At 51.1% G+C, this 24291-nt stretch overlaps 2 protein-coding genes across 3 annotated transcripts; both read right to left on the bottom strand.

The window, feature by feature from the left end:
- Positions 1–1641: 1641 nt before the first annotated feature.
- Positions 1642–4529, bottom strand: LOC128117417 (alkaline phosphatase, germ cell type-like). Its single transcript, XM_052749313.1, has 11 exons — positions 4466–4529; positions 4266–4382; positions 4037–4152; positions 3691–3865; positions 3309–3481; positions 2957–3091; positions 2788–2860; positions 2531–2665; positions 2256–2447; positions 2024–2140; positions 1642–1934 (listed from the first exon to the last, which is right to left on the bottom strand). Exons 1-11 carry the CDS (start codon positions 4527–4529, stop codon positions 1642–1644), a joined length of 1590 nt encoding a protein of 529 aa, XP_052605273.1.
- A 5442-nt stretch (positions 4530–9971) lies between these two features.
- On the bottom strand, positions 9972–12867 carry LOC128117416 (intestinal-type alkaline phosphatase 1). 2 transcript variants are annotated; one of them, XM_052749312.1, is made up of 12 exons: positions 12795–12867; positions 12601–12717; positions 12372–12487; positions 12026–12200; positions 11785–11957; positions 11416–11550; positions 11249–11321; positions 10998–11132; positions 10719–10910; positions 10405–10521; positions 10109–10327; positions 9972–10069 (listed from the first exon to the last, which is right to left on the bottom strand). In XM_052749312.1, exons 1-12 carry the CDS (start codon positions 12865–12867, stop codon positions 9972–9974), a joined length of 1623 nt encoding a protein of 540 aa, XP_052605272.1. The 2 variants fall into 2 exon arrangements, with proteins under 2 accessions (XP_052605272.1, XP_052605271.1); XM_052749311.1 differs by having other exon boundaries at positions 9972–10327.
- Positions 12868–24291: the final 11424 nt, after the last annotated feature.

The following is a 24291-nucleotide window of genomic DNA, read 5'->3' as shown; positions in this document are numbered from 1 at the left end:
GTAGAGCAGGCTGGCCTTGAACTCACAGAGATCCGCCTGCCTCTGCCTCCTGAGTGCTGGGGTTAAAGGCGTGCGCCACCACCGCCCGGCTTCCAGCAGCCGCTGTCTCTGTCCTATCTGACCTTAGTTGACAGGCAAAGGCAGAAGACCCAGGCTGTCAGTGAAGACCTACTATGTGTCAGACTGAACGCCCTGTGCTTTCCTGCTTTCAACCAGGGAACTCTCAAATCTGCAGCCTGTATGTGTGTGCAGGATGAGGAAAGGGGTCCAGTGACTTGATGATGGTTGCAAGAAATGGTAGCTCCTCAGAGCCTCTCCCCTCCTCCACAAGTGGCAGAGAGGGGCCAAGCCTTGGAAGTCTCCAGTCCCTGGACAGTCTCTGCCCTGGCTCTTCCCACTCCCAGCTCCTGAGCTGCATCAAGCTGAAGTGTGCCTCAGAGCCCGCCTCTGCCCTTCCTGCAGTAGGAGCCCCAGGGCCTGAGGTATAGCCAACCAAGACACTGGAGGCACTGGCACAATAGAGACTCACATTCTGTGACCGCGAACTACGGTGACAAAATGTACTCGCTGGTGTTCATCAATCTGAGCCCAGTGCAGTGGGCAGGAGTCTGAGAGAGGGCTGGCCCGCGGGCAAGGCCTTCGTGCTATTCTCTCCTGTCTGCCAACGTGGCATCGGTTGACTGGTCCCAGGGTTTCTCGTTCATGTCTGGGAGCTGGCTGCAGGACCAATCCATCCCTGACACAAGATCACCTGTGGCATGGTATGATGGGCTGGCCCTGCAGGGCCAAATCACCTGTGGCAGTGCGCCCGCCCCCATCCCCACCCAGAGACCACCCTCTCAATGGCCTTAGGTGATCAAGTACTAGACTGACCTTGTGTAACAGTTGGTTTTATTGTCCCCAGGAGAATGGAGGGGCCAGGAAGGTGGGAAATGTTCTGTATCTTTATGCTAGTCCGACACAGCAGGGGGCATCTATAATCCCAGAATTTGGGAAGCTGAGGTAAGATGGGGGACTGAAATCTAGACTAGGCAAGACCTTGTCTCAAAAGCTGGAGGGAAAATGCCGAGTGCAGGCCCAGTAGATTGAGGAAGAAGCCAAGTGCTGCCACCACCCAGATGCTGGGGGTAGGGGACAAGGCTCTCCGGTGTGCCCGGCCTCTTAAAGGAGTCTGGATAAAGGTGGATGGCCTAATAAGCATCAGTGGATGGCTGTGTCAAAGCTTTGCTGGGTCTATTGTCCAAGGTTCATTCAACAGAAGTCAACCGAGTCTGGCAATGGGGGCTGTCCAGTGTTGGTGACTCAGACACTGGGTCTTCAAGGCACTGCCTGAGCGGTGACTGCCTGATGATGGTTTTACCATGATCAGTAAGTACTGGAGCTTGTCTTGTCTCAGTACTCAAGGCAGGGAAGTGCTGTCAGGTCTGAGGCCGGTTTATTAACGCGCCGTGAGATGGTCTGTTGGAGCCTAAGGTGGGGCTGCAGTCTTGGCAACCCGCAGCCCAAGTTTGATATGAGATTCGAAAACATGGAAGTGGGGAACAAAACCAGAGGGACAGGTGGAGCCCAGAAAACAGTACCAGCAGAAGGCACTGAAGCCAGCAGTGGGGCGCTGGGGTGGAGTCCAGTGAGCTTAGGTAGTCAGGGCTCAGCTGCCACCACCATCAACATTGTCCCTGCCAACAGGAGCATCAGGGTGGAGGTCTGGCCCCGGCTCGCCGCCGCACTGCTCTGGCCGGCAGGGGGCGCCAGGCCGCAGTCGGTGTAGGGCTCCAGGCAGCCTGCAAAGGCCATGACGTGCGCGATGTAGTTCTGCTCCTGCACTCCGTGCACCAGGTGTGCCTGCGGTCCACGTGCGAATATCGCCACGTCCTCCCCGCTGTGGGTCTCTGAGGACAGCGGTACAGCCGCCTGCTGCTGGTATGTGGGGTCGCCTGCAGCGAAGGGGTGTTCAGAGCAGTGGCTTCCACCTCTATGAGTACTCTCAGCCCCTGCCCCATGTTGACAACCCCACAGAACTTACGGCTCTCCTTGTCAGTGACATCTGGCCGGACACCTTTCTGGAGTTTATAGCTGGGACCGTTGCCATATAGGATCGAGGTAAAGGATTTGCCATCCTGAGCCTTGAAGGGAGCTAGCCCTGCAGGGAGAGGGGATGATTGTTTTTCAGACTGACTTCGGCACACCTTTACCTTTTGCCTGGTCACCAGATCCCTACAAGGCAGCAATATCTGCCCCCTCCCCACCACACCTACCAAAAATGGAGGTCCCCCGAAGTGTGTAGCCACCAAAAGAGAAGACATGGGAGTGGTCAGCAGTGACAAGGATCATCGTGTCCTGCTCACTGGTAAGTTGGTCCGCTTTATCAATGGCTGAGTCGAACATGATGGTCTCAGTCAGTGCACGATAAGCTATGACTTCGTGATGACCATGGTCAATACGACCCCCTGCAGGAAACCAGTGGTGGGGAGATGTTCGAGTCTGCCCTGGACCCTGCTTCCTCCTCTTTTCTCCAGGCTCGACCACTCACCTTCCACAAAGAGGTAGAAGCCTCGGGGGTTCCTGCTCAGTATGCGCACAGCCACCTCTGTCATCTCCGCCAGGGAGGGGTCCTGGGTAGGGTCTCGGTAGATGTCATATTTCATGTGTTCAGGCTCAAAGAGGCCTGAAGAATAAAAAAATCCATGGTGAACGCCAGACAGGGGATTGAGGACACACCCCACCCACCCCCCTACACACACAATTTCCTAATGGAGGGGTTCCAGGGCAAGTAATAGGAATTATTACCCATGAGGTGAGTCACAGATGGGGCCAGGGACGCCTGAATGAGCTCTGTGCGGTTCCAAACATATTTGGCTCCCTGCAGAGACACAGCCAATCTGTTAAGTACTCACCTTTGGATGCACACCCTCACTAATCCCTGCTATGCCCTTTGCCCTAGTCCCCACCCCCATACCTGATACTTTGCCAGCCACTCTTGAACGAGGTTCTGTCCATCCAGCCTGGTTCCAGCCTGGCCAGCGTTGTCTGGATATTCCTGGTCTGGTGTTCCCTTGGGAAACATGAACTTGCGGCCACCGCCGAGGATCACCTATAATCAGAGGTGAATTGGGATCTAAGTGATCCTCTATTCTTTTGCAACGGCACCTGGTCCCTACAGGTCTGAGGGAAGGGACTTCCTTGGCTGAACCTTCCCTACCCAACCCCTCTGCTGTCCTACAGGACTCAGAACTCATGCTGTGGGCTGTACAGTCTGCCGTGAGTGACACCTTGCTCCAGCCCCTCTCCCCCTCCTATCTGGAGCTCACGTCAATGTCCATGTTGGAGATGAGCTGTAGAGAGATGTCCTTGCAGCCCTCCTGCAGCGCTGAGGCAGACATGTCTGCATCCGAGTACCAGTCACGGTTCACCGTGTGCGCGTAGGTGCCAGCTGGGGAGGCGTGCTGCACCGACGTGGTGGTCACCACTCCCACAGACTTTCCTGGAAATGACAGGAATCAGGTGGACAACCTAGTGCTACAAGCCTGCTTTAGCCCCTTAGCCAGGCCCCAACCCACTTGCTCTTTGGGTTTTGTTATTGTTTTGCACAAGTCCTCACTCTGTAGACCAGGCTGGCCTTGAACTCAGATCTGCCTGCCTCTGCCTCTCAAGTGCTGGGATTAATGGCGTGTGCTTCCACACCCAGCCCACCTGCTTTCTTTGCACGATACATCACCGAGATGACCTCGTTGCCAAACGTGGTGTTGCACTGGTCGAATCGGGCAGCTGCGCTCAAGCCAATGGTCTTGTAGTTGGCCTTGACCCCACAGAGATAGGCGGTGGCTGTGCCTGCACTGTCTGGGACCTGTCTGTCCACGTTGTATGTCTGGGGACAGAGACACTCTGAGCTGTGTCCTACTGGTAGACATCAGTCCTTGCTTCCTGAGATATGTTCACTGTCCTGGTTGCCAACTTGGACCCCAGATGTTCTGGGTTCTTCCTCCTCCAGCCATACCCAGTCCCCCCACCCCCATCCCAGATGTGTCCCAGTACTCACCTTGGACAGAGCCATGTATGGGAAGCGGTCCATGGCTAGGGGTGTCTCAGGTCCTAGATGGCCTTCTATCTGTCCCTTTAGGATCCTGGTGGCTGTCACTGTGGGCACCCCCATTCCTGAAGGAGCAAAACCTGATCAGAGCTGAGCTCCCAGACCTTCCTGGACCCATCAGTGGCCTTGGGTACCTGGAGTGCAAGGGCCCCAGGGTGGCCAGGCCTTGAACACTCACCGTCCCCCAGGAAGATGATGAGGTTCTTGGCTGATGTCTGAATGGGCTGCAGCTTCTTGGCAGCATCCAGGGCCTCGGCTGCCTTTTGGTTCCAGAAGGCTGGGTTCTTCTCTTCCACTGGCCAAGAAAAGAGCAGAGGAAGGGTCAGACTGGAGGCCCAGGTGTGTGAAAGGAGCATGCATCTGAAGGAGCCTCATTACCTGGGATGACACTAAGTGACAGCTGTAGCCTGAGGCCCAGCAGCAGCACACAAGCTCCCCACATGGTTGTGGCTGGATGGTGGTAGCTCTGAGGATCGTCAAGGGTGAACTTGGAAGACCAGAATGCTAGCTGAGGCTCTGACTGTCTCGCCTTAAATAGGGGAAGACTTAGTTCCTGTTTGAATGGCTCAGGGGCCCTCCCTAATTCTCAGGCTCTACCCTAGCCCCACCCTACCCTGTGAACTGAAGCATGTCAGGCTTAAGAAGGTGGCTGGATATGGAGTCCAGACCAACGTCCTGAATCTGGAGCTACAGTGGGTCCCAGGCATCTCCCTGCCCTGTCTGCACCCTCCCCCCCTCCCGCCCCAATTAGGTGGAAGGCTGAGGCAGTTACCGTAATCTTTTTGTTTGTTTGTTTTTTCGAGACAGGATTTCTCTGTGTAGCTTTGCACCTTTCGTGGAACTCACTCTGTAGCCCAGGCTGGCCTTGAACTCACAGAGATCCGCCTGCCTCTGCCTCCCAAGTGCTGGGATTAAAGGCGTGTGCCACCACCACCCGGCCCAGTTACTGTAATATTATATTGCAGTGCTCATCAACCCTCTGCTACTCTGTCCCTTGAGGATCCATTACGTTTCTTGTTTCAGTGAGAGTTACTCCCAATTTCCTCTCCCCTGGACTTGGAGCAGGTAAGATATCCAGGAGCATTGGCCAGGAGAAGTATTGAATTGGAAAGAATGAGCTGCTGGGTCCAGACCCTCGTGTGTATTGTAGCTACTTTTGAGTGTGTTTGAATGCAAACGGAAATGGAGGTTGTACAAGATCCTGAGCCAAACCAAGGCAAGGCCTGGGTCTTTCTGAGGAGCAGGCAGGTTTTACCCTTGGTGTTAACCCCTATTTTCTTGGACAGGTGGAGAGATCCCAAGGTGAGTGCTCTGCATAGATCCTGGGCACATCTGCAAGTGTAACCTAGGATAAGGAACTGGGAGCTTCCTCTAGCGATGCAGTGATCCCACTTCAGAGTATAGTTTAAGCCCAGATTCTGTGTGTATGAGGTTCAGCATTATTCACTGTAACCAAGAGGTGTGAGGGTAAGTCATGTGTTCATGGATGGATGAGGAGATCAGAGAAACATGATCCATCGAGGTCTGGTGGCTCAAGGTCGTAAAAGCAGGTCTTCTGACCCTTGGCAGGAAGATGGAAGGGAGATTAAAGGCTATTCTGTGCTCCTGCAAATACATAGCAAATACATTGACTCAAAACCAACCAAACACTGGGCAGTGGTGGTGCACGCCTTTAATTCCAGCACTCAGGAGGTAGAGGCAGGTAGATCTCTAGGAGTTTGAGGCCAGCCTGGTCTACATAGTGAGTTCCAGAACAGCCAAAGCTACACAGAAAAACCCTGTCTTGAAAAAATAAAATAAAACAAAACAAAACCAACCAATCAAGCCAGATGTGGTGGCACACACTTTTGATCCCAGTCCTCAGGAGGCAGTGGCAAGCAGATCTCTGAGAGTTCAAGGTCAGCCTGGTCTACAGAGCCAGTTCCAGGACAGGCAGAACTACACAAAGAAACCCTGTCTTGAAAAAAAAATGTTCGGCTGGGCGGTGGTGGCACACACCTTTAATCCCAGCACTCAGGAGGCAGAGGCAGGAGGATCTCTATGAGTTCAAGGTCAGCCTGGTCTACAGAGTGAGTTCCAGGACAGTCTCCAAAGCTACACAGAGGAACCCTGTCTCGAAAAACAAACAAACAAAAATGTTCATCTGTACCTAAAGGCTATAGACAACCCAGACACTCGGGGCCACCTGGATCCCTGTGTCCACCTCCTGTCTGATTCACCTGACTATGGGGATAATAGCTGTTGTCTTCCATTGACAGCTCCACTGTGGGGTCGGAGACACAGGCCACAGAACCACATGTGGCAGTGTGTAGTTTTCCCTTCAGCACTCAGTAGATTGAGACAGGAGGATGGGGAGTTCAAGGTCGTCCTTGTCTGCATAGTGAGGTCCAGAGAAGCCTGGGATGAATAAACAAACGCCCGGGGCTGGGGCTCAGTTATAAGAGTGCTTGTCTATGTGCCTGGAGCCCGGTTCGGTCCTCAGTGCCACATAAATTGGCCATAGTGACGCATGCTGTCATCTCGAGGCTCGGGAGTCAGAAGAACCAAAAGTTCAAAGCCTGGGAAGCCTGGGCTACTGGAGACCCTGACTCAAATGAACAAAACTGGAAACAGATGAAACAAAAAACCAAAAACTTACCAGTGAATATACACGATGAAAAATGTTTTAATCTTTCACAGAGATTGTGACTGTGTATGAGGGGAGGTGGGGGGGCCTCTATTCCTTCTACTTTTAAATAATTTTTGCCTGGGCTTGAGGACACCAGATGGTAGAACTGCTCTTAGGGGTGGGCTGTCAGGGTCTGTCTACTCTCTGTGAAGGAGCAGGGATGGTTCCTGACTGCTTCTGTCTCCCAGATCTCACCAGGACAGCTCACTAAGAGCTTAGTGACAGTCCTCGACACTCAGGGAACACATGGCAGGGGCTGGGGATAGATGTGGACCACCAGAAGGTCCAGCATGCACAGGGAGCACCACAAGACACAGGGCACCCCTGCCTCCAGGCAAGTACCCCAGGCACTCTCCACATTTCTCTCATGGGAGCCTGCCCCAGCGACAGACAGAAGCAGTGTGACCATCCTGCCTCCTGCTGAAGAAAGATGGGGTCATGTGCAGCAGACCTCATGTGATTAGGGGTTCGATTGGCAGGTACAAAGCACCTGGGCACAGTCATTTCAGCTCCCATCCAGCCGTCTCTCCTCTCAGGCCAGATCTGCCCATGCATTTAAGGAACAGGAGGAAAGGCTCAGCCACCCCCATGGCCTTCTCAACCTTCCTGACTGAAAGGTCTCCAAGGAAGTCTGTCATACACAGCTAACGCTGCTCCACTGAGCAGTTAGGTACATTGTGTTCTGCTGTGGGTGGGCCAAAAGGAGTGCTCACCACAGAGCTGGGGGGGGGGGGGGGTTGGCCATCTGCCACAGGCTCAGTTAGGGTTATATGGAGAGCCTTCGTGTCATGGGAAGAGTCAAGCCCATAAAAGATGAAGCCCCTGGAGCACTGATACCATAATTACCGTGTAGGCTCTGAACACTTGGGCCAATGTCACCACCTGCAAAGACTCTGAACCTCAGACAGCTGCGGAATGAGGCTCAGACATGGACAGCGTGGCTGTCTTCTTCACTGTCAGGTTGGACCACACAAACTCTTCCCACTGTGCGCCAGTGCGAGTGTTATCCCAGGGAGCTCCCCCGATGCTGGGAATCCAGGAGGTGGCCTGGTACTGGGGGGCAGGGGGCATCTAGGAAGATGTGTACTCAGGCAGAACCCTGGAGGAGGGAGTAAATAATTTTCCTGGAGAAATCAAGGAGTCAAGCCTTGGAGGCCATGATATCTACCACTTAAGTAAGGACGTCAGAGGAAGAGGCAATAGCCCCAATGAAGTTGGTGTCCAGATCTCAGAGGAATTTCTCCCATCCTCAGCCTCATGGAGAAGCCTCTGTTCTGGTGTAGATCCTGATAGCATACAGGGTGTCCTAGGAACATCTGCCCAGCCTGTTGGAGGCAGATGTGAAACAGAAGAAGCAGATGTTGTGTAGGATCTACAGCTGGAACAGTGGCTAACCAATGTGAGCAGCAGGAGCTGGGGGCTGCCAGGCTAGGGCTGGGACAGGGACAGGGCATACAGATAAGGACTGGGTCAGTCTGCTCTGCACCCCAGAGCTCTATGTCAAAGTATAATCATCCCTCTGCAGGTGGGCATCTCCATGTACAGCAGCGTGAGTCTGGAGCAGCTGGAGAAAACTCTCATATGAGGGATGTCCAGACCTGATGGACAGGCAATGTGAGGAAGGTTCTGGAACCCTGGGTCATCTTCCCAGGGATGTTCAAGGTTCCCTATGTCCCTGGAGACCCATGTGCTCACTGTCCTTTGTTTCCTAATCTCGGTCCCACAGCCGCATCTGAGGATGAGAAGGTGTTGCTAGCTTTGAAGTATCGTCTTCAGCAGGCGTCACAGCTCATCTGCCCCACAAACTGCAGGTAAGGCTGTAGATCTCCCATTCCTGCACTCCCAGCTCTTGCCTCAGGACCCCTCTGCAGAGACCCTCTGCCAGCCTCCTACAGCTATCTACTCAGTGGCCTTTATCCTTTGTGCCTCTGCTAAAGCCGCACTACAGGAAGCAGGTGGGAGCATCAGAGCACAAATCCAGATCCCCCAGGTCACATGCTGGCGCTCACTGCTGCCTCATGGGAGCCTGGGCAGATTGGGGTCCTCCTGAACTGCCCTTGCCTCCTGGGATGGTGAGGTGGAGAGTCTGAATGTTCTCCAGGGCAGGTGTGGCCACAGCTATCTGCCCTGACCACCTTGGGAAGAGCCTCCTGGTCTCTGCCCATCTTGCGAAGGATGTGGCCTGAGAGACGGAGGGCAGGGATGAGTCCCAGGAACTGCCATCAAGTCTGCCCCGGCCAGGCCAACTGCCACCCTCTGGGCATATTAAAGGGTGCAGGTGCTTGAGCTGGCCATCCAGCCCTCTCCTGGCCTCCACCTGAGCAGCTTCTGAGTCTAGCCCCAGGCTGCTCTCACCTGGTCTCTTTGCTGCACCCCACGGCCCTACCTCTCCAACCAGCTAAGGGGCCTCAGGCCAGGGCTGAGCTGTCTGTATCTTAGCATTTTGACCTTCTGGAGACCTGCAGCTTTTGGTCAGAAGGCAGAACCTGAAGGTTATGACTCACTCCACTTTGTCCGCTTTCACTCAACTATCTGTTCCTCAGACCACCTCTCCCCAACCTCCTAACATCCACCTGTCCACTTGTACTGTGCTCCCCAGGGGCCCAGAGTTTTCTTACTAGGAAGTACTGGAGACACTGTCCCTTGGAACAGTTCATTTTATTGTTGTTATGTCTCTTCAAGGACTGGCAGTCCCAAGGGTGGAAATACTCTTTGTTCAGTTTCTATGTGCAGCCTGAGATGGACAGGGGTGGAGGCCAAAGGCTGCTTTGGGCTGCTTGCAGAGACCCCACAGCCTCCTGGATCTCTGCTTGATTTCCTTTCATGGAAGGAGCATGGGAGCAAGCCAAGGCCTGAAAAGCTAAGTTACTTGGGTCCCCATAAAGGGTGATGGTGTGAAGGGGAGTCTAGGGCAACCCTGGGCCTCAGCCTCTTGAGTACCATTTGGTATCTCCCACTCCGGATTCAGCCAGGAGAGAAGCAGAAACCCTGGGCCAAGTTATAAAGCCCAGAGTGTTCTCTCAGAGGTGGCCGCTAAAGCTGTGGGCTAAACTGGTGTCTCAACATCTGATAAGAGAACTACCAAATTGGGGCGCAAACCCAGCAGAGACCTAGGGTGGAGCATGGTGAACACAGGATAGACAGGGCAAAGGAAACCATAGTGGGTGTGTGGGTGTGTGAAAGGAACCAGCGGCTCCCCAGCGGGGGACTGGACCATCAGGATGTCACCATGACGGTCCCTAGTAATAGCAGTGTGCTGACCAGCAGTTTCAGGGACAGCAAGACAGTGGCCTGGCCGACTGCACTATTTGTAACTGCAGTCTCTCTCTGGCCCGGGGTGGTGGTGGTCTGGCCCGGGGTGGTGGGGCTCTGGCCGGCAGGGGGCGCCAGGTCGCAGTCGGTGTAGGGCTCCAGGCAGCCTGCAAAGGCCATGACGTGTGCGATGTAGCTCTGCTCCTGCACTCCGTGCACCAGGTGTGCCTGCGGGCCACGCGCGAATATCGCCACGTCCTCCCCGCCGTGGGTCTCTGAGGACAGCGGTACAGCCGCCTGCTGCCGGTACGAGGGCTCACCTACGGAAGACAGGGTGTTCAGGGGCGGGGACCCGCGTCTGTTTGCAGCCCCAGTTAGGCAGCGCTAAGGCACTTACCACTCTCAGTACTGTTGACATTGGGCCGGTCTCCTGAATCAAGAGCGTAGCCCGGGCCGTTGCCGTAGAGAATGGAGGTGTAGGATTTGCCGTCTAGAGCACTGAGTGGAGCCAGACCTGCATGGAGGAAGTGAGACACCTTGTCCTCGTACTGACAACTGCTTTTGGAGTGTGGGTGAGCTCATTTTGCCTGCTCAGTGGTTAAATTGTCACCGATCCCTACAAGGCAGGTGCTCCTTGTGCCATTTTGACAGGTGAGGAAACTGTCCCCATGTACTTGAGACAACACTGCCTGACACTGTCCCTTGGCCTACCGAAGATGGAGGTCCCCCGAAGTGTGTAGCCACCAAAGGAGAAGACGTGGGAGTGGTCAGCAGTGACAAGGATCATCGTGTCCTGCTCACTGGTGAGCTGGTCCGCTTTATCAATGGCTGAGTCGAACATGACGGCCTCAGTCAATGCCAGGTAGGCTGTGCCCGCATGATGGCCTTGGTCAATACGACCCCCTGCAGGAAGTCAGTGATGGGAGAGATGCTTGAGTTTGCTCTGGACACCTGGCCCCACCTCTTTCCCTGCCAGGCTCGACCACTCACCTTCCACAAAGAGGTAGAAGCCTTGGGGGTTCCTGCTCAGCATGCGCACGGCCACCTCTGTCATCTCCGCCAGGGAGGGGTCCTGGGTAGGGTCTCGGTAGATGTCATATTTCATTTCTGCTGGTTCAAAGAGGCCTGAGAAGCACAGGAATCCATGGTGACCACTGAGATGGGAAGTGGGTAGGGCTCATGGCACACATACACACTCTAAGGAGGCCCCCTGACAAGTGCAGGGAGAGCAAGGCCATTACCCATGAGGTGAGTCACTGTGGGGTCCTGGGACACCTGAATGAGCTCCGTGCGGTTCCAAACATACCGGGCCCCCTGTGGGGACACAGCCAGTCTTAGCACACAGACCTGAGAAGCACAGTCCTGCCCTGGGCCCTGCCTTAGACCCTTACCCTGGAACCCACATCACCTGGTGCTTTGCTAGCCACGCCTGTACGAGGTTCTGTCCATCCAGCCTGCTTCCATTTTGGGCAGTGTCATTTGGGTACTCAGGGTCTGGTGTCCCCTTGGGAAACATGAACTTGCGACCTCCACCGAGAATCACCTTTGGTCAGAGGATCAACACAGGTAGACTTAGGGCTTTATGGGCCCCCACCCCCTCCTGACAGACAGCTCCTGTGTCCCTACCCATGTCTGTGGGATATGCCTCTCCTGGGCTTCCCACACCCCCTCACACGTACTCCAGAGGACCTGGAGTTCAGGATGTTTATGCCTGGGACTATGGCCAGTCCAAGGTTCATCCCTCGGTCCAGCCCTCCCCCTGGTTCTCGGAGCTCACATCAATGTCCATGTTGGAGACAAGTTGTGTGGCGATGTCCTTGCAGCCCTCCTGCAGCGCCGAGGCAGGCATTTCTGCATCCGAGTACCAGTCACGGTTCACCGTGTGCGCGTAGGTGCCAGCTGGGGAGGCGTGCTGCACCCTGGTGGTGGTCACCACTCCCACAGACTTTCCTGCAGATTATAGAAGGTCACCCAGTGATCCAGGCCTGCCCTAGCTCCCAAGCCCAGCTCCAACTCACCTGCTTGCTTGGCACGATACATCACCGAGATGACCTCGTTGCCAAACGTGGTGTTGCACTGGTCGAATCGGGCAGCTGCGCTCAAGCCAATGGTCTTGTAGTTGGCCTTGACCCCACAGAGATAGGCGGTGGCTGTGCCTGCACTATCTGGGACCTGTCTGTCCACGTTGTATGTCTGGGGACAGAGACACTCTCAGCTGTGTCCTACTGGTAGACATCAGTCCTCGCTTCCTGAGACATGTTCACTGTCCTGGTTGCCAACTTGGACCCCAGATGTTCTGGGTTCTTCCTCCTCCAGCCATACCCAGTCCCCCCACCCCCATCCCAGATGTGTCCCAGTACTCACCTTGGACAGAGCCATGTATGGGAAGCGGTCCATGGCTAGGGGTGTCTCAGGTCCTAGATGACCTTCCAACTGTCCCTTTAGGATCCTGGTGGCTGTCACTGTGGGCACCCCCATTCCTGAAGGAGCAAAACCTGATCAGAGCTGAGCTCCCAGACCTTCCTGGACCCATCAGTGGTCTTGGGTACCTGGAGAGCAAGGGCCCCAGGGTGGCCAGGCCTTGAACACTCACCGTCCCCCAGGAAGATGATAAGGTTCTTGGCTGATGTCTGAATGGGCTGCAGCTTCTTGGCAGCATCCAGGGCCTCGGCTGCCTTTTGGTTCCAGAAGACTGGGTTCTCTTCCTCCACTGGTCAAGAGAAAGACCCAGGTTAGTCCAAGTGGGGGTGGCAGTCCTTCTGTGGGAGTTAGAAAGGAGCCTCTTACCTGGGATGACACCAAAGGAGAGTTGTATCCTGAGACCCAACAAGAACAATAGCAGCACCCGGTCTCCCTGCATGGCTGGGGCTACGGGGAGGTTGCCCAGCTAGAGAACCAAGGTGCCAGCGACCGCTTAGCCTGCCTGGACTCAAGTCAGAGAAGGACTTTGTTCCTGGCAGTAAAGGGTCCGTGTCCCTCCCCTAGAAGCAAAGTCACCCTGGCCCCACCCCTTGGCCTGTGAACTGAAGTCTGGCTATTAGGGTGTGGCTGGGCCAGGGGTCCTGTGTCTCCCCGGCTGGATGGGAGGCTAGGGGGAGATCCTGGATGAGACACTTGTGCTGTGTGCTGCTGGGGCCACCCTCTACTCATGAGTGTCTTGTCAGGAATTCCTCACGCTATATGAGAACCAGCTGGAGATAGGTTCTGCTCTGGGTGTTCAAAGTAGGTGGGAGTCCAAGCCCCCAGCCTAGGCCAGGACCTGGGCAAGCTTTAGTGAAACATTTCACTATTAGGATAAGAATTTGAACTGTATCAAGCTGATGAAAGGATATGCTGGCTGTACTTTCAGGAGGGGAGGCTACAATCTTTTAGATTATGGATTAGCCTATAGAAAAATGTCTGCCGTAAATCAAACAGTGAAGGGGAAGATGAATAGGAATCTCACTTACCCAACTTAAGTAAAACGTAGCTCTCTGAACAGATGAAGATAGGTTTCTTCTGTATCCCAGAATCTAATCAACATTTATATGTATAATTCAGCTAAGGGCTTATTGGGAAATGTTATCATTTTTACTATTTTCTACAGAGAAAATACTTTACTGTTTAAAATAACCCTGGACTTTTAAATTATAACCTGTTTTTATGTTCAGAAAAAAAGTTGTCGTGGTCATGATCTCTCTCTCTCTCTCTCTCTCAATAGAAACTCTCGCTAAGACAATGACTAACTCCTCTTTCTTTCGAACTCCGGAGGAGGCCCTCACTCGTGCAGCCCAGGCTGGGCCTCTTTAACCTGCTCTCATCTCTCCTTGAAGAGTTACCTCACTCCCTGAGCAAGCCCATGCGAGTTTATTACTCTCGGTTCTTGGGGCCCAAGACTCCAGCACAGCATGCAGTGCTGGACACGTCTATTCACAGGTTTGCAAGAAGTTCAATTCTTAGAGACGACTGAAATCCCAGTGAGTGGGGAGGAGGTGGAGGCAGGAGAATCACCCCAGCTCCAGTCAGATCAAAGCTCATCTACCTGAAATGCTGCCAAAACTCAAAAGTCATCAGGACATAGTGGCGCACACCTTTAATCCCAGCACTCAGGAGGCAGAGGCAGGCAGATATTTTTGAGTTCAAGGCTAGCCTGGTCTACATAACAAGATCTGGGCCAGCAAAGGTTACATAGTGAGATCCTGTCTCAAAATAAAATATAAAATAAAATGGTTAGATGGTAAATCCTATATTGCTTTTTAAACACACTTGAACATATTTCAAAGATTAAAGGGAAAAAAGAGCTTTCCTCCTCAGCTACCTACACCGTGTTCCACACAGGCCCCCTCACCTGAGCCACGGCCTAATTCCCAAGCTTCTGCTCACACTCACTTGCCCCTGTCCCACAGGGCCCACCACGGTTCCTGCCTTCCCTCCAGCAGAACTTTCTGGAGCCCTGTCAGCTCTACCCCAGCTCTGTGCCTGCTGATTCTGAGTCACAGAAGCAAGACTAGGAGAGTCCTCAGTGTCCATCACCGCGCAGAGCCCGGGATATAGGCGAGAGCACTTGCCTAGCACGCACAGCCCTTAGTCCAATCACCCGTACTAAAATCAAAAGATACTTAACTGCTCCCACAGCTGCTACCTGGAGTGTGTTCCCAAGCTGTGCTAGGCTAATTCTTTTGTTTCTCATACTCGTCAGGAAATATTCCAGGGCCGAGGGGTGCAGGGGTATGGCAGTTGGTAGAGTGTTTATTGCCAAGCATAGTGGCTCATAACTGTAACGCCAGCACCCAAGAGGCTGAGGCAGGAGGATTGCCATGAATTCTAGACCAGCCTAGAGGCCTAGGGAAATATCTCAGTTAGAGCACATGATTGGCATCCTGAGGCCCTGGGTTTGATCCCTAGCACTAGAAAAATATTTTAATTGGCAAGTATTAATTTTTTTGTATTGATGCTGCATAGTTTGATCATTTGACTGTAACAATGGAGCCAGAGTAACTACGCTTTCTGCCTCTTAAGCATTCTTTGTGTTGGGAAAGGAAAATTCTAGACTAAAGGTCAGGGATGACTAGTCAATGGGCAAGTCTATAGATTAATGAGTTTGCTGTAAGTCTATAGATTAAAAGTTCAGGACACCACACTTTGATGGGGCACATCCTGCTTGGAGGTTAGGTCTTGTCCTTACTAAGGAGCCACCTGACATTTTACAACTTTTGTATGATTTTTATTGCGTGTGTGAAGTGTGAGTGTGGGTGTGCGGCTGCCACAGTACCCATGTGGAGGTCAGAAGATGACTCTGTGGAGTCGGTTCTTCTCTTTCTACCTTCCTATGGTTCTGGGTGGTCAGTCTTGTGTGTCAGACCCCTCTCCCCATGGAGCCATTTCACTCTCTCTAGAGTCACAGGGTCATTTTAAGAAACAGGAAAAGGCCGGGCGGTGGTGGTGCACGTCTTTAATCCCAACACTCAGGAGGCAGAAGCAGGCTGGTCTACAGAGCAAGTTACAAGGAAACTCTGTCTTGAAAAAAAAAAGAAAGAAAGAAAAAGAGAATGAGATAGAGACTGGAGAGAGAATTCAGAAACTAAGAGCACTGGCTGCTTTTCCAGAAGACCCAGGCTCCATTCCCAGCACCCACGTGGTGGTTCACAGCCTTCTATAACTCCAGTTCTAGAAGATCCCATGCCCTCTTCTGGCCTCCATGGGCACAAGACACACAATGGTACACAGACATACATGTAGACAAAATACTCATACACATAAAAAATAATAAAATAATTTTTAAAAAAGAAATAAGGTGGAGAGAACCCTGTACATTTCACCGCGTTTCCCTCACGACTCCATCCACAGACATGGCTCCCATTTCCTCAGTTTGACAGGAGTATTTCTATGGGTTTGAGACCCTATTCAACCTCATTACTTAACTATATGACGGCCACACTGCTTGAGTTATCACCCAGGCCCATCCCTTCCTCGGGACCTCCCTCCCTCCTCCTTGCACCCTGCTCCTTACAGTGCTAATATTCAGACCCACTCTCCTCAGAATCTGCTGCTTCTCGTAAGTTACAGCCACACAGCCTACCTGTAGACTTTGGAGTGGCTCTTGGCACACGCCATGATTCTCTAAGAGTTGGCTGGTCTCCAATTGCCAGGGCAAACGGACGATGTATCACAGTGTGACTGAGCAGTCCCCTGCTAAAGGACTGCTGCTCACTTCCAGCCTTACCCTCTATGAATAAAGCAGCACCAAACGCTCCGGGCCAGCTTTCTATATGAACACACATTTCCATTCTGTGGAAGGAGCGCCCAGGAACGCCGTCACTGACCATATGGTGACGGCACATGTCACTGGTTAAGAAACGGCTGGGCTGTCCGAGCAGACTAGCTGCGCCATTTTTCATGTCCGTCTCTCCGTGTAAGGGAGGGACCCTTTGCCCCTTCCTGCCAGTGCTGACGTGTAACAGCCAGGACACCCAAGCACTAGTCAGGAATGGGTGGGGGTTCCCATCTGGAACACACCGACCGTGTGGGTTAGCGTCACACCAGGAAGACAGAGGCAAGGAAAGGGAAAACACAAGAATCACACTAGTTGTTATAAAACGATAACCTTGAACCACAAGGATTAATAATGTGATTCAGGCCAGAGTCACCTGGGAAGTTGCTGGGCAGATGGCCTCGGAACTTGGAACCAGGCACAGTGGCTCATGCCACCATAGAAGCAGAAGTGAATGTCTGTGAGCTTGAAACTAGTCAATTGGTCTACATTGCAAGTTCCAGGACAGCCAGGGCTACAGAGTGAGATGCTGTTTTTATTTTTTGTTTTTTTTGTTTGTTTGTTTGGTTGGTTGGCTTTTTTTTTTTCTTTCTTTTTTTTTTTTTTTTTTTTTTTTGGTTTTTTCAAGACAGGGTTTCTCTGTGTAGCTTTGCGCCTTTCCTGGAACTCACTTGGTAGTCCAGGCTGGCCTCGAACTCACAGAGATCCACCTGCCTCTGCCTCCCAAGTGCTGGGATTAAAGGAGCGTGATACCCCCGCCTGGCCTGTGGGTTACTGTTTTTAAATTAAAAACTCAGTTCTTGGGGTGAGTTTATGGTGGCCTAGGGCAAGTGTTGTGGTTCCGGCAGGATCTTTTGTCATAGTTCATGTTAGTCGGCAGACAGGCATGGGAGCTCTTCCCTCTTCCCTCGCTGGCTGTTGGCTTCATTTACTATTTTAAAAATTTTTTACATTTGTGTATGTGTGTGTGTGTGTGTGTGTGTGTGTGTGTGTGTGTGTGTGTGTGTGTGTGTGTGTGTACACCTTTCAGGAACTAGTTCTTTACTTCTGCCTGGGGTCCCTATGTCACTCCGGTATGTCAGTTCGGGTGACACTTTCCCCTGAGCCGTCCCTCCGGCCCCTGTGCTTTTTGTTGTTGTTTTTCATTTTTGTGTTTTTGTCTTTGAGACAGGGTCTCACTCTGCAACCCACTGACACAAAACCCCCTGTGTAACCTAGGCTGGCCTTGAACTCTTGACAGTCCTCCTGCCTCAGCCTCCCAAGTATTGCTAGCCGCCAAGGGACAAGGATTTTTAAAAAGAAGATGCAAACTAGTATTATTTGTAGGGATAACGCCCGCGCTACCACCACCCGTTCACCATGTCCGAGCTAGGGGCTGTGGATTAAAAAATAAGGGACAAGAGACAGCGAGTCATTCGCCACGGCTGAATGCCGAGTGCCAGCTGAATGCCGTTTATTGAAAGAGGGAGGAAACCTTAAATACAGGCTTACAGCACAATGGCGGATCCCCGGAGGGCAGAAGTTCAATACATTTTTGCATCTAAGCTGTTTACACCAAATGCAGGATACAGGAACAGAGAACCTCCGGTAGAATGTTAGGTGAGAAGGAAACCGGCAGGGAATCTGAATAGGGAGGGCATCTGGTCAAGGTCGGCAAGCAAGGCAGCTGCCACTCACAGTGGGGGGCCAGGGCCCACAATTATTAACACTATAATAACTTCAATTTTGCTGGGTGTGGTGGCATTAATCACAGCCCTCAGGAGGCAGAGGCAGGTGGATCTCTGTGAGTTCACGACCAGTCTGGTCTACAGAGAGAGTTCCAGACTCTACAGTGGGTCCTGTCTCAATAACAATGATGATGATGATGATTATGATGATGATGATGATGATGATGATGATGATGATGATGAAACAGTAATAATAAACTTCATTTTGTGTAAATGATTTTTGAAACATGAACCCAGACCTAAAGGTAACCATTCAAATAGCTATGGAGAATTAGGTGAGATGTTGTTCACCCAGATATTTGGCCCATTCTCTTACTTGATGTAATTGGGTCTCAATTTCCCAGGAGGAATTTATGTAAGGACAACATGGAGTCTTAGCAATCCACAGTACTTTATGCCACTAACAGATGCCCAGTAGAAAGACTCTTATCCAGCTTTACTCTACAGAGAGAATTTAATGAGTGTTGCTGGGCAGTCGCAGTCCTTGCAGAACAATCTGGAAAGGCACCAAAGAGGAAGATAAACCTCTAGTCATGTGTTTATTGGCCACACAGAGTCCAAAGGATGTGACAAATGTATCAAAGTCAGAGTCCCAGTGTCCACCAGGCCAACCCCATCTGGCCTCTCCCACTATGGCCTGTAGAGCTGTTTACATTTGTAGGTGTTGACATGAGTTCCTCCATTTTGATTCTGACGTCATCACGCCTGCATTTGGTGTTGCCACTGTTTTGTTGTTGTTGTTGTTAGATATTCTGACAGGTGTGTAATACAAGGTGTCTCTCATGCTCTTCTATGGTTGTACTGTCATCCTCGACTACAATCAGTCCAGCTTTCCTGAAAATTTTCTTCACATGCCTAGGTGGGGCTGGATGGCAGGCACATACTGCCTGTCAATGATCAAAGGATGCATCATCCACAAAGTCTATGGATACAATCCAGCCACATGCAGTCACCTGGGCCCCTGCCTCCACTCCATGCCCAAGTCACATGACTGGTGACAGTCCTGCTTCTGGGGTCCAGGGATTGTGTGACAGCAACAGTTCTGCTGTAGACTTAGAGATGTAGCTCCTTCCTTCCGTGAGTGGGTAACCCTCACCTGGGCGTCTGATGGGCAGATACTAGGCATCAGTTAATCAGTGGGGTGGGGGGATGCTGATGTCATTGCAGCCCCAGCTTATCCAGAGTGGCGGTGACTCTCATCCCTGTGATGGACCATGTCTCATCTCAGGCCAGGCCTGCCTGTGCATTTCTGCAACCAGGGAAGGTGGCTAGGCCACCCCTCTCTCCTTCCCAGCCTGCCTCACTAAGGGTCCTTCGGGAAAGTCTGTCACGGGCAGCTAGCACTTGAGCAACTGGATGCATGGTGTCCTGGTTATGGATGACCATGAAGGAGTGAGTGCTCAGAGCAACAGAAGCTGGCCCATCTGCAGGCCTTGTGCGACACCCCAGGAGCAATTTAGACATAATTGTTAAGAACAAGAAGATGAGGTGAATGAAAATGGGATAAACAATTTATAATGTACCCATCGTGTTACTGGGGTCAGAGGCTCACCAAAGGCACGGGAGTTGTAGGAACGAACCAGGCTTATTCAAGGGCTGTCAGTCATGAGCATAGAGGGGCTCAGGAGCACAGAGAGCTCCTATAGGGAAGGAGAAGCAGGGCAGGGAGGATGCATTCTGAAGTCTTCCTCATCTAGGGCATGAGCCTCGTTTTAATTCCCTGGTTGGAACATTAGAGTGGCCCTCAGTCTCTGGCAGCTAGGCCTACCTCTCTAGCCCAGGCTGGCATGGAGCTCACTATGGAGCCCACTCTGGTCTCAAACTTGCCCCACTCCTCCTGCCTCAGCTGCCCAAGTTCTGGGGTTACATAAAGGCATGCACCACTCCCAGACAATTACAACCTTCCCCTTCTAGGTGGACCTCTCATCAGCAAAGCATCAGGAAGGGCTGGACAGGCCAGGGGAGGAGGCAGCAAAGGGCACCCCTGTACATTTGCAGTTTCAGAACCTTTCCAGGGCAGCGGTGGTGATGGGTGTTAAGAGACAGTGTTGCTCTTGTCGAGGACCAGCACCCACGTCAGACATCTCACAGCTAACTAATTCCAGCTCTAAGGAACCTAACACCCTCTTCTGGCCTCCTTGGCTACCTTCACTCACACATGTACTCACACACTTAAAAATAAATCTTTTTAAAAATGTCCCAAACCAGGCCTGGTGGAGATGCCAATAATCCCAGTATTCAGGATACTGAGGCAGGAGGATCACAAATTATAGGCCAACTAGGATAAATAGTAAAACTTTGTCTCAAAACAAATAAACAAACAAAAAACATACACACACAAACAAAAAAAACTTTTTCAGTAACTTGAAATCTTAAGGTCATATTATATTAAATTAAGTCATATTCATTAGATAGGTAGGCTATTTCTGGGTTTTGGTTTGTTGTTTGTTTGAAGACAGGATCTCATGATGTAGCTCTGGATGTCCTGGAACTCCCTCAGTAGACCAGGCTGGACTCAAACTCAGAGATCCACTGTTGGGGGGCCCAAAACAGCTTGACCACACAGCAGCCATGACAGGCTTAGGGGCCCAGACACAGCTGCTGTAACAGGCTTACTGACAGGCAGTATCCGGATCCGGGAAAAGTCATAAGTAACACTACCCAGGGATCCACCCAGGGATGGGCCAGCATCTCAGGGGAAGGACTTGACATCCCAAACATTCCAATCATTAGGTAAGATTAGATAAGATCGCTAGAGGTCCCTGAGTCTAGCACACACCTATTTTCCTTTTACAGATACCCCCTAGACAAATGTCAGCCAATCAGGATCCTGAACCCTAGAAATCTCCCCTCTCCGCCTTCTGCTATGATAAAAATCCTACCCCGCCTGGGCTCAGGACTCTCTGCTCTCATTGCTGCATCGGACAGAGAGTCCTGTCTCCAAGCTTGAAATCAAGGCTTTTTGCTTTTATATATGGGATTCAGTCTCTGTGGTGGTCATTTGGGAGTCCCCGAAATCTGGGCATAACCTCATCTGTCTCTGCCTCCCAAGTGCTGGGATTAAAGCCCGGCTGACCATTTCTAACTAAGTTAAATTCCTAACAAGGCATCATGGTGCACATCTGTAGGGAAGCTGGGACAGGAGACTGTCCTTAAGCTTGAGGTCTTGTCTCAAAAACAGACAAATAATAAAAATAAAATTCTAAAGTTCAATTACTAAGCTTAAGTTCAGGGTCTACATAGTTTTTATTAAATTTCTCTGTTTTGTGTGTGCACACATGCATGCCTTTGGGCCACAGTGCATGTATGGAGGCCAGAGGACATCCAACTGGTCTATTTTATTTATTTATTTTTTTCAAGACAGGGTTTCTCTATGTAGCTCTGCACCTTTCCTAGAACTCACTCTGTAGCCCAGGCTGGCCTTGAACTCACAGAGATCCACCCGAGTGCTGGGATTAAAGGCGTGTGCGGGGCCATGGTAGCGCATGCCTTTAATCCCAGCACTCGGGAGGCAGAGGCAGGCAGATCTTTTTGAGTTTGAGGCCAGCCTAGTCTACAGAGAGAGAGATCCAGGAAAGGCGCAAAGCTACACAGAGAAACCCTGTCTCAGAAACCCCCCCCCCCAAAAAAAATTGGGGGCTGGAGAGATGGCTCAGAGGTTAAGAGCACTGGCTGCTCTTCCAGAGGTCCTGAGTTCAATTCCCAGCAACCACATGGTGGCTCACAACCATCTATAGTGAGATCTGGTGCCCTCTTCTGGTATGCAGGCAGAACACAATAGGTCTTGATTCTTTCCACCCGTGGCTCTCAGAGATCAAACTCAGGTCACTGAATTCAAAAGCATCTTTACCTGCTAAGCTATCTCCTCGTCCCTTTGTTTTTATATGATATGAAAAATAGACCAATGTATTTTGATCTGTAAGAAAACTCGTTCTGTTTCCATTTGAAAGTTGTGTTATAGACAAGCACAGTGGTACATGTCTATAATTGCAGCATTCAGGAGCGGGAGACGGAGGCAGGAGGACTGCTGCCTTTGAGACCAGCCTGGTTTATATAGTGAGTTCCAGGCCAGAGTGAAACGTCAGACCCCTCCAAAGAAAGGGAAGGAATGGAAAGAAGAGAATTCCTTTTTTAAAGATATATTTCATTATTGTTTTTAGTTATGTGTCTCTGTGTGGTTATATACACAGGTGCCTGAGGAGCCCAGAGGGGTCAGATCCCCTGGAGCTGGAGTTACAGTTGGCTGTGAGCCGCCCAAGTGTGGATGCTGGGAACTTGGGTCCTCTGCAGGAGCAGTGTTCCTTTAACTGCTGAGCCAGCTCTCCAGCCATGTAGGGAGAAGAAAAAAAATTTCTTTTTTTCCTCTTTCGAAACAGGATTTCTTTGTGTAGCCCTGTCTGTCCTGGAACTCTCTCAGTAGACCAGGCTGGCCTCAAACTCACAGAGATCCGCCTGGCTCTGCCTCCCAAAGTGCTGGGATTAAAGGCGTGTGCCACTACTGCCCACAAGGGGAATTTCTAATAATTATAACACAGTGTTAGTCTCCAGAATGACTATTACAAAAACTGAAAATAAGAAGGGAAATGGCCCTGTGTGTGAGGAAAGTGAGACATGGCTTTTCAAAGGAATCTCTGGAATGCAAAGATTTACTCAGAAACAAGAAATTATATTACCTTTTGAGATAGGTTCTCACTTAGCTTAGGCTGGCCTCAAACTCACTATGTAGCAGAGGATAGCCTTGAACTTCTGATCCTCATGTATCCATAACCTGAATGCTGGAATTGCAAGGATACACCGCCACGCCCCTGTGCATGCCTGGCAGGCACTCTTCTGGTTTATCCACAGTCCTTGTCCAGTTGTTTTTTAATCCTAAATCGTGAGTGCAGGACAGTGGCCTCTTACGGCTTAAAAACAGTAAGAATAGCTTTAACCGCGTGTTATGAATTGGCTGGGTCAGGATTTACTGGGATATCAGCTCAAAAGCAGAAAGAAGCTGACTAAGCAAGTGAACAGGCTACCGACTCGGCGGCAGGAGCAGAGGCAAGGCAGGGCCGGGCTACTGGGCAGCAGCATCTCGCTACCCACTGGCTAGTTTCCCAAGACGGTTCGCTTCTGTGTGCAAGCATCCCAGACTTGAGATCTGTGGTCAATGGGCAGTTGATCTGACCCGGGAGCTGCTAAGTTACTCTTATGACCAGCATTACCATATTGCACAAATGTCTTGGCTTCATGGTCCAGCCTGGGCTTTATGAGGGACTAAGGCTGAGAAAACACAGGGCAGATAAAGAAACACACATAATCCAAAGGCATTGTTCACCTTATGTTCTAGTCTTTAGCATAAGACTTTGATTTTTTATTCATCCATTTATTTATTTTGATAGATCAAGACAGGGTCTCACTATGTAGCCCAATTGGTCTCAAACTCCTTATCCTCCAGCCTGTCTCCTGAGTGCTAGGATTATGGACCACCACATCCATGTTTGGTCTGTTCAGAATAGGAAATTGTGAAAGGTTTTTATCTTTTAAGCAATCAACCTAGAAATCTAAGGAGATTTAAGATTTTATTATTTTGTGTGCATTTTTTTTCCTTTGAGACAAGGTCTTTCTATTATTCTACTGTGGCTGTCCTGGAACTCACTCTGTAGACTAGGCTGGCCTTGAACTCACAGAGATCTGCCTGCCTCTGCTTCCTGAGTGCTGGGATTAAAGGCCTGAGCCACCACACCTGTCCCACTTTTGTTTTTTAAATAGAATCTCATGTAGCCCAGGCTGGCTTTGAACTTGATATTTAGTTGAGGATGACCTTGAATTTATATCTTCCTACTTCTACCTTCCTGGTGCTGGGATCACACAGGTGTGTCACCATGCCTGGAGTGCCCTTCTGATGTTGTCTTTCAAAATGGCCCTAGTTAACCAAATGCTTTAGCTGGGCAGAGACAGAACCAGGCAGATCTCTGAGTTCAAGGCCAGCCTGGTCTACTGAGTGAGTCAGAACAACCAGGACTACACAGAGAAAGCCTGTTTTGGAAACAAACAAAAAACAACTGAGTGCTTTAGGCTTTTCATCTGCTTGACAAACTTCCCCAAGTCAAAATTTCCCTTGTTTCAGTTCTTAATTTTTAAATTGCAGCTATTTATTCCTCCGTGTGTATGTGTTTGTGTGTGTGCCCGTGTGCACATAAATGTGCATTCCATAGCACAAGTGTAGGGGTCAAAGGACAACTCTGTGGAGTCTGTTCTCTCTTTCTGCCTTTACCTGGGTTCCAGGGATTGAACTCAGGTTGTCAGGCTTGGCGGCAAACACCTT

This window comes from Peromyscus californicus, unplaced genomic scaffold, assembly GCF_007827085.1.
Source record: "Peromyscus californicus insignis strain IS unplaced genomic scaffold, ASM782708v3 Scaffold_21__1_contigs__length_65335640, whole genome shotgun sequence".
NCBI classification, from domain to species: domain Eukaryota; kingdom Metazoa; phylum Chordata; class Mammalia; order Rodentia; family Cricetidae; genus Peromyscus; species Peromyscus californicus.
This window is presented reverse-complemented; position numbering and strand designations above follow the sequence as displayed.

What these genes read in the sequence shown, in the direction of transcription:
- LOC128117416 (XM_052749311.1), bottom strand. Translation starts at nt 12,867, where the DNA reads ATGCAGGGAGACCGGGTGCTGCTATTGTTCTTGTTGGGTCTCAGGATA. An exon ending in CGTGGCTAGCAAAGCACCAG is followed by an intron (nt 11,322 to 11,415) that starts GTGATGTGGGTT and finishes GTGTCCCCACAG; the next exon opens with GGGGCCCGGTATGTTTGGAA. An exon ending in CTTCTACCTCTTTGTGGAAG is followed by an intron (nt 10,911 to 10,997) that starts GTGAGTGGTCGA and finishes GACTTCCTGCAG; the next exon opens with GGGGTCGTATTGACCAAGGC.
- LOC128117417 (XM_052749313.1), bottom strand. Translation starts at nt 4,529, where the DNA reads ATGTGGGGAGCTTGTGTGCTGCTGCTGGGCCTCAGGCTACAGCTGTCA. An exon ending in GTATCGTGCAAAGAAAGCAG is followed by an intron (nt 3,482 to 3,690) that starts GTGGGCTGGGTG and finishes TGTCATTTCCAG; the next exon opens with GAAAGTCTGTGGGAGTGGTG. An exon ending in AGTGGCTGGCAAAGTATCAG is followed by an intron (nt 2,861 to 2,956) that starts GTATGGGGGTGG and finishes GTGTCTCTGCAG; the next exon opens with GGAGCCAAATATGTTTGGAA.